General features: G+C 39.1%; 1 protein-coding gene across 2 annotated transcripts; it reads left to right on the top strand.

The window, feature by feature from the left end:
• The first annotated feature begins 5454 nt into the window (after nucleotides 1–5454).
• Nucleotides 5455–9118, top strand: LOC117499352 (galactose-specific lectin nattectin-like). Of its 2 annotated transcripts, XM_034151697.1 has the most exons (7): nucleotides 5455–5529; nucleotides 5742–5807; nucleotides 6195–6213; nucleotides 6381–6472; nucleotides 6595–6729; nucleotides 8608–8719; nucleotides 8915–9118. In XM_034151697.1, exons 1-7 carry the CDS (start codon nucleotides 5470–5472, stop codon nucleotides 8983–8985), a joined length of 555 nt encoding a protein of 184 aa, XP_034007588.1. In that variant the 5' UTR covers nucleotides 5455–5469; the 3' UTR covers nucleotides 8986–9118. The 2 variants fall into 2 exon arrangements, with proteins under 2 accessions (XP_034007588.1, XP_034007589.1); XM_034151698.1 differs by lacking the exon at nucleotides 8608–8719.
• Nucleotides 9119–9521: the final 403 nt, after the last annotated feature.

Genomic DNA, 9521 nt, shown 5'->3' with positions numbered 1-9521 from the left:
GTTCCTTCAAGTATAATAGCACACTGCTAGAGGTAAAGTATGGTGTAAGTAGTTTGACAGCAGGTAATTGTTGGGGGGATAGCTGTATGTCTCGGTTATGTTATGTTCCACTGACACCGCAGGGGGAGGCGAGAGGATCCATCGACTGACGAGCACCTACTGTATTTGTTAGAAGCTGGCTCACAATTACAATAAAACGAGAGGAAGTTCAAACAAAAGCTGCGAAAAAGTAATTCATTTCAAACAAACACTCTTGCTTGCTTTGGGCGTGTCTTGTTTTATAATCTAAGTTAAAGGACACCTATCATGCTATATTTAAATGATATATTGTAGGGCCATACCTATATAAGGTATATTTATACGTTTCTGTTTTCAAAATACCAAACAGATCATGCATTTTAGCCATGCCTCATTTCGCTCTATGTGCTGTTGGCTGTCTACGGGGCTGATTCTGTGAGCTGCAGCTGACCACGCCCCCCTGCAGGAGAGGTGAGCCGCTCTGATCAAGTCAAGAGGGGGAGAAAAATAGATCTCCGTCCTCCGTGTTTTATTTATATATACGGTCTATGGTTTTATTATATTATTATAGGCCTATAGAGTCGTTATTCATTTGTTTTAAAGCTCAATAAATAACAAAGAAGACCTTTGACCGGCACCTTTCTAATTTTATCCGGAAGATTTAAACTTTAACGGACATCTTGACCGGCGAAAGAAACTGAAACTGAAACTCTGCCGCACGGTCCCCTCGTTCCTTGGAAGAGGCGGAGAGGTGGGTGTTTGTCATCTGCTGGTGGACTAACCGGAGAGAATTACAGTGCTTGCCTCGACGGGGAGGGATTGCATTGAATTAAAGCAGCAGGAGCAAACGCTTGCCTCTCGGGGAGGGAGAAAGAAAGCCACAGCGGAGAATAAACAGAAAGGTAACCATGGTAACTATGGGCGGGAAGTCTTCTTCGCTGCTTTTGTGGCAGACTACAGCGCCACTTACAGGCCTGGCATATGTACTACAGCGTCTCCAGCGCTTTCGAGCGGCAATGGCCGGCCGTGGCCCAACCCCACATTCCCCTGATAGGTGGAGAGTTGGCCCAATAGCCGTAGCGCCACCGTCCTGACGTCATAGACAGTGTTCAAATCTGGATCAGTTTTTATCAGATCTGTTGCAGCCCCTTTTTTAGAGATTTGGGTATGGAGGAAAATAGAGAGGGTTGTGTTTTCTGACACTTGGTGAGTTCCCTGGAACACCGGGGACACATATTCATGTAGAAAAGACGTACAAAAGTGCATTTTGCATGATAGGTCCCCACTATACATATAAATAATACCAACCAAGGCTTTGACCCAAATAGCTCAGTCTATGTAGTATAAAAAACACTATAAGACACATCAGCAAAATGTGGAACATAACTGTTGTGTTTTAAATTATAATAAATGAACATAGGTGCATCGATGTCATTTCTAAACTAGATTTCATCTTGCACGGGATCGAACCAGCTGTGACCTTAAACTAAGCCTTTCATTTTATTTCAAAAAGCTCTGTCACTGCATCTTGCACGGTTTGCAATGCTATCGCAGTGACAATATCTGTCTGCTTAATTTTACACACCTGGCAACCAAGTTCTTAAATCCCTTCTGTGGTAGTTCAGAAAGAAGAGTCACAGGTTGACATGTGTCAGGTTGACAGACTCACAATGTAAAACAATACCAGTGTTGATGTTAGCACAGGTAACATCATCTCAATCAATAAAGGTGTGGTGACATGTTGCTATCTCGTGTTTGGAATGTCGCTGCTTGCACAGCCTTTTTATCAACTATTGTATTGGACACTAAATCCAAAGGAAATACTAATTTGTGTGTACCTCCTTTCCTCATACACACTTGATTTTAACTGCAAGAGCAGGTCTAGTTATTAGCACATGTACAAATTACTCTTTTTTTTTAAAACGGGTGATTTCCTCCAAACACTTAACACAATTCACAAATCCACACTACAAGTGCAGAACACCTCATATATCCTGCACAATGAAGCACTGCAATCAAAACTACACAAGCCTTTACCAAAATTAAACTTTTCCACTTGGCGCACACTTCATTCATATCACCAGATTTGTGTTTACCCAACTACACACTTCTGTGCTCAATCAAAAGCCTGTTCATCTTTTGTTTGCTGTGTTCTGTGTGCAAATAGGGATTTTCCACAGAAATATGTGCAGAAACATGAATATACAGTTAAAACAAACCATTTTATTTGTCTCCACAACTAACCAGTATTGTGTACAACCCATACAGTTACAGTTGTGTGAACCATATATGCCCTCTATCAGATACTGTAAATGGAAAATAAAACCTAGAGTAAGAAATGCACAGATCTTCTTTTCTCCAATAAACTGACTCGGTTTGGCCACAGCACCTCATCGACATCAGACATGACATCTTCCCTTCTTCACTGTCGTATCTAGCCCTGAACAGCCCCCACATACACATCCTCACATGCCTGTTCCACTGCCTGCAGAAGAGGCATGCACCCTCGAGGCTCATGGTACACCTTCCATCTCCATGGAGTTGAGCTGGACTCTCTCTCTTATCGTCAACCAATGGTTCATAAACTGGTTAACTAACATTGCCATGATTTCTTCACACACTGATATCTTTAAAAGAAGCAAAAACAAGGTATGTTTTTCTAAATAAATGCCTAAAAGGTAGGGCTTAGGTAGCGTGACAGACCGCTGCGTCATCACTTATGCTCTTTTTACGTGTAACATTTCATTTATATTTCAAAGGTTAATTATATTTGATGTGAAACACAATGTACCATGCTGTTATGATAACGTTCTTTATCAGCCTTTGAAACTGAAACATTTTTGGGAGAACAAATAAATAATTAAAAAAAGACTTATTGCCTGAATTGACTAATATGAGTCGACTAGACACATCTTTAGTCGAGGGCAGCATTACTAAAAGGTCACTGCATCCTAACAGGGAGTTCAGGATTAGGCTTATATTTTAAAGGTCCCATGTCATGGCCATTTCTACTGATCATAGTTCCATTGTTGAGGTCTATTAGAATAGATTTATATTGTTCAATGTTCCAAACTCACATTGGTTTCTCATACAGCATCTCTGTATAGTATGTGTATTCACTCTCTGTCCTACACGGCTTGTTGGAGCTCCTGCCTCCCCCCCCCCCCTGTGAGCCCACTGTGCTCTGATTGGTCAGCTCGCCCACTCTGTTCTGATGAGTCCACCACCGTTACAGCTGAACATCAGTGATTATGTGTTACAATGGCGTTTGTTAGCAACCAGGAAATGACACCAGTAATGACAAACAGATGAGAATGCTGCGTGGGGTCTGGGTGCCGTGTTGGCGGGACGTTGCAGGGCGTTCTGGGGCAGCATAGACAGGTCTTTTCTGTGTTAGAGTTTTACTCGCTACAGGGTGTACTTTGAGGGTTTGTGACTCTGCAGACCGTTTACATGCAGAAAAAGCTACATAACACACAAGGGGACGGGTAATAACCAGAAAAGCATGACATGGGACCTTTAAAATAAAAAGCCCTAGGATGTAACTCGATCCTCACATAAAGCTCAAGTTGAAGTTTGTTTTTCAAAATAAAATCCCCAAAAAACAAGAAGCCAGACACTGCTATCATTACCAACATAGCGCTGGCAATATTAGCAATATGAACACACCAAGAGTTACAGTAAACATTTCTCGATGGAAAACGTTCTAGTGATTATTACACTTGTTCATTTGTAATTGGATGATAGGATGGGGTTGTGTTGTTGGGGAGTGGGGGGTAGTACCGCACAGTAGGTGTCTACATGACCGCATTTTGCCATATGACACAGACATAGACCAACAAGGCGTATAAATATACAAGCATCACTGTGGTGGATATGTATATGAATTCCTAAATCCACCTTACTTTATTCTGATCTACCACAGATAGTAAACACGTATCTTCACTCAGGTGTATTTCCACAGGCCCTTAAAAAATGCAGTCATTAAACCACTCTTAATAAAGAACAATCTAGACGCCTCATTAATAAATGATTATAGGCCCATATCAAACTTGCTGCCATGACCAGTGAATTTCCCTGTGGGTATAAATAATGGTCCATCTTATCTTAACTTATATTAGACCGACTGGAAAACCTGGTTGGACTTTCTTGCTACAGTTCTAAATTGGTTTGAATCCTACTTAAAGGAAAGGACACACTTTGATTCTATAGGTAACTCACATCCGAGTGGACAGATATGACAAGCGGAGTTCCTCAAATCTCCATCTTGGGGCCTCTTCTCTTTAACATCTAAATGCTTCCAGTGGCTCAGGTAATAGAAAACAACAGAATCAGTTTCCATAGCTATGCAGACAATACTCACATTTTCATAACCATTTGAGTACTAATTCAAGCACTGAGTAAGTCAATTGAACGAATCAATGACAGGACGTGACAGAACTTTATTCAATTAAACAAAGATAACTGAGATAATAGTTTTTGAGCCAAAGAGATACGGAAAAAAGTCAGAACTTAGCTTCAATGGGCAAGGTTCAAAACAACAGAGAAGGCCAGCAATCTAGGTGTAGTCATGGACTCTGACCTGAGTTTCAACAGTTACATTAGGACAATTACAAAGTCAGCCTATATCTCCTTAAGAATATTTCTAAGATGAAATAACTTTCTTAGCAGGAATTGGAAAGTCTTGCAGGTCTTACTAAAACAATGTATAAGTGAGCTGCAGCTGATTCAGAACGCTGCTGCCCGTGTCCTCACTAACACCAGGGAAGTGGATCAATCACTTCAGTTCTGAGGTCTTTACACTGTCAACTACTGCCTGCTTTTAAAGCACTGAATGCTTTAAGGCTAAAATACATTTGTGATCCCCTGCTACATTATGAACCATCCAGAACTCTCAGGTCTTCTGGTCTGCTTTCTGTCTCCAGAGTCAGAACTAAACATGGAGAAGTTCAGTTATTATGCTTCAAACATCTGGAACAAACTCCCAGAATCCTGCAGGTCCGCTGTAACCCTCAGTTCTTTAATTCATTACTTTATTCTTTGATTAAATCCACTATTCATATCTTACACTGCATTTAGATATGTATTCCTGTATTTTATATTACATAAAATGTATATATATATATATAACATATATATTATTTCAGTTTGTTTTATTATTCATTTTATTCTCTTGGCTTTTTCATGACATTTTATAATGTGTTTCTGCTGCACTTAATGCTCATCATGTTTCTGTCTGTGTTGAAATAAGCTATCTAAATAATCTAGCCTTGCCTTGCACAGTTTAATTTACTGTAGCTACAGCAAAACAAATAACCTGGTTTCCACAGAAGCATCAGTAATTGTTCTGTTTTCCATTTCTTATGAAACAGTCTAATATTTAATCTAGGGTGTGTCAATATGTACGTGTATACCGTCTAGATGAGGTATATAAAGAACCCTAACCCTTCCATGACTATCACGACTCTTGCTGCAGCTGCAAGTACTACTTCATCTGATCATCACAGCAAGGTAAGGGTTTAGTTCTTTAGTTTGTTTTAAAAATAAAAACTGTGAAAGTTAAACTATAACCCTTGAGTACAATATGTCAAGGAACAAAATATAACGAAAATGTATGAAGTTGTGTCCACTGCAAGGGAAACACTGCTCATAAAAGCAAACTTTACTCCAGGTACTTTAGTAATTGTTACATTTTACATTTTACATTTCTAATCTTTACACAGATGGAATCTGTTGTCTACTGCATCGTGCTCCTCTGTTTGACCAGTGGACTGTGGATGGAGGCAGATGTACGTACTATTTGTTATCCATAGCTACGGATAATACGGATGTAATTCATTAAAAAGAATAGACTATTTTAATGAATATCCTGCTCCGTCACATGCAACATTATCTTTTTCAAATATAATCACAGGAGGTTTCACAAATGTAGTCTCTTTTTTGATGATAAGATAAAGGGATGTAATAATAAGTAATGGGGATGGAGACTCAAGTTTGATGTGTAGATCCCACTGTAGATCAATATCACAGATACATTAAAGTTTGGTCACAGTTACTTTAGGGAATATTAGAAAATAATTCATTTGTAACACTATTTCCAATCAAAGCTTCTAGCGTTATCTGAACTATGAAACATAACCTGTTCATTCCTAATTATGTGTTCTTTACATCCACAGGCCAAAGCTGAGGAAAAGGGTTGGTGGTTCTTTTGATAATAAAATACAGCATCCAACACTTTCTGACTGCAGCCAAATGAAGATGGCATCCTATTGGACAGCATCTGTGTTCTGAATTCATTGCTTCTGTTGCTCTCTCAATGAATTAAGTATTTATTATTAAGTCTTTTTATATGACAATTGTAGATTGCAGTGGGAGCTGCCCCCCTGGTTGGACCAAGCTTGGCTCTCGCTGTTTCATCTTCAAGAATCAGGCAATGAACTGGGCTAGTGCTGAGGTACTGAAATGACAACAATAGTGCATTAACTGGAACTTTTAATGTTTGGCATATTCTCTAAAACAGATTTTGAAACAACATTGTTTGTCTGTGCGTACTTTAACTTTGTTTCCCCACCATAGAGAGATTGCCTTGCCCTCGGAGGGAATCTGGCTTCTATCCAATCGACCACCGAATACAACTTCATCAGAAAGTTGGTGAGAACAGCAACAGGCCAAGATCTAAACTTTTGGGCTGGAGGCCATGATGCTGTCATGGTGAGTTATTTATATATTCTAATGTAGAAGTTGCATCAAAGATATAAGGACTGTACAAAAACCCTTTTATATAACAATTTTCATTGTCACAATTAACTTTATTTTTCAAATGGCATTATGACTAAATATAAGCCACTCAGGAAGGCCTTTCATTCATGTCTGGAGAGTCAGATAACATTGAACAAACTATATGGAATACCTTAGACTTTGTACTTTGAATACGACTGCCTTAGGGACTCCGTAGGACAGCAGAGACATTCAAAAAGTGAATTTACTTTAATCTCTACTAGTTAATATCACTAAATAAACAATGAATGAATTGGCTTCATGAACATTTGACCAACATACTGAGATTGTCACTTAACTGTGCCTGTAAGCTCCATTATAAGCAATTATTTTACAACATAACGCACCACTAAATCAACAATAAGCTACCTTTGTAATGACACAACACCAGGCAGACTGCTGATAAGACCCAGTCTCACAAAGAAACGTGTAATAGCTACGGTGGTCCACAGGGCAAAACGTAGTATATTCACAAATAACCCTCTCAAGACGTCACATGATCGAAAACCTTCCTTGCCTGAGAAAAAAAATACACGAAAGAATACACTTCTTCTAGCGAGAAGTGCATATTGTACTTTTAAAATCTACGTCCAGTGGATGTGTAGACATGTCGTGCACCACGAGTTGACACAACGGATGCCAAACCAATTCTGAAGATCTCTACCCCAGACCCATGTATTTAGCTGGTTCTGAGAGAATAATCAACAGGCACTATAACACCTCTATCAGCTGACGCCAACAGGCAGAAACAGGGAGACACAACACTGAGAGCACAGCAGCCAAGGCTACAGGTGCCTGAGCTCAGTGAGGACAGTACAAACTGATAAACTGGGTCAAAGTTATGGGCCTAGGAAAATATTTCCCCAACACTACGTATGTAAACTATAGTGTTTGCTCTGCGCGCACCCCTTGAAATTGTGAGATTGCTCTTTCCCCATATTCATTTCTATTGAACAGCGTCCATGTTAAGTTATAGTCAACTCTCACGGGTTGAAAACAGTATTTCCGACCTCTGCGTTTTCATAGTAACTAAGGTGGTTGCTAGGGATGCATATCATTCCCCTCACTGTCTAATTATTTTACAGTGATATCTGCAGTACTCATCAACTAAAAAACATCAGTTTGTTAATTACACAACATTAATTGGTTTAAATTGTGTACAATGCTTTTGTGTTTTTCCGTTTTGATTCTGAGAGACACATTTATTTTTCAGAGTTTTGGAAAGCCGAAAACATTACGCTACCCATAATCCTCAGCTATCGTTGAAGCTCGGTGATTGGATGTCTTAGATGCACGTTGGGATATGGTGTTTATGCGATAGAAAATACGACAAAAAAGTTTTAAAGAAAATAATACTTTATTCCGCGTGTGCTTGCTTTTCTCTTTGGAAGTCATCACATGAATGCATTGTAATAAGTGGTTCGGCTGCATTCAATTAGAACTTTTTCTTGTGGGCTTTTGCTCTGGGTTTTGCATCTCTGCTTACGGGCCTGTACCCGATGTCCATAGTGTTTTTGAGGAATGGATGATGCTCAATGCCCCCCCCCCCCCTATCTGGAAGCGATTCTTCTGAGAAATAGAATATTGCAGAACGGTAGTACCATTTCAGGTTTGGGAGTTGTAGTCCTACCATTTCATTTGGAAGATATAACAGCCTTAGTCTCAGTGTAGCTTTGTGTGATTGAAATAGGTATACAAATGTGGGTAATATTTTCATTTTGATCATGTTTATGCGTCCTATCATTAAAGAATGCATTGTCATCCATCTATCATTGTGTCTAGAAAATGACTTTTCATTTATTTTCCTCTCAGGAGGGAGTGTGGCTGTGGAGCGATGGCTCTAAGTTTAGCTTCAGCAGATGGGGCAGGGGGGAGCCAAGCAACTATAGAGGAAAGGAACACTGTATGGAGGTTAACTATGGAGGTACAAAATATACAATTATATGTTGTCCTCTTTATTTATGCTTACAATCTTTTAAAGAGAATTATAAAACATTTGAATTATTCCTTTTTAAGTTGTTACTTAAAAACATGACAAAACAATACCTCTTTAATGTTGTCTTTCATTCATTCATCAGATAACTAATCTGTGTTGTTTTTGATGATCTTTAACCTGCAGCTAACAAACAAGTCAACGACGTAGACTGTCTCGACAAGCAACCTTTTGTCTGTTCCTCCTCCCTGAAATGATCACATCTTCAGTCAGGATGTCACTTCTACCAGGATGTCAGGCCTCGATGACATCAGTGTTTTGAAGATTTATCCACACTCCTGATTCACTTTCATATTTAATCAATAAACTGATTCACCCAGCTAAGCAATATTTCTGTTTAACATCTGTCTGTCCTGAACATGTATTTCTCTCTCTGTACTATGATACTAAAGCTGACCAGCAATCCAATCAATTAAAGCATAACTGAAAGCAAAATGCTTCATTATTTCCACATCTTCTAAATGTTCCATCAGCCAGTGATGGAACTCATTTCATCGTCCTCTCACTACTTGAACATCTTCAAAATCAAATGGGAAATATTGTTAATTTCCACCCACGACTGTAATGTGAATATTAGAAGTAGTAAAGTACACTGCATGCCGTTAAACCACTGCATACAAATATTGCGAAATGGAAAACAATTTCAAAAACATAATTTAAAGGGGACCTATCATGCAAAATGCACTTTTGTACGTCTTTTATACATGAATATGTATGTGTTTGAACACTGTCT

The sequence above is a fragment of the Trematomus bernacchii genome, unplaced genomic scaffold (assembly GCF_902827165.1).
Source record: "Trematomus bernacchii unplaced genomic scaffold, fTreBer1.1, whole genome shotgun sequence".
Taxonomy (NCBI): domain Eukaryota; kingdom Metazoa; phylum Chordata; class Actinopteri; order Perciformes; family Nototheniidae; genus Trematomus; species Trematomus bernacchii.
Note: the sequence above shows the minus strand (reverse complement) of the source record. Positions and strands in the feature narration are given on the sequence as shown.

Coding starts and splice junctions, on each gene's coding strand:
- LOC117499352 (XM_034151697.1), top strand. CDS start 5,470: ATGACTATCACGACTCTTGCTGCAGCTGCAAGTACTACTTCATCTGAT. Junction 5,530..5,741: donor CATCTGATCATCACAGCAAG/GTAAGGGTTTAG, acceptor ATCTTTACACAG/ATGGAATCTGTTGTCTACTG. Junction 8,720..8,914: donor TATGGAGGTTAACTATGGAG/GTACAAAATATA, acceptor TTTAACCTGCAG/CTAACAAACAAGTCAACGAC.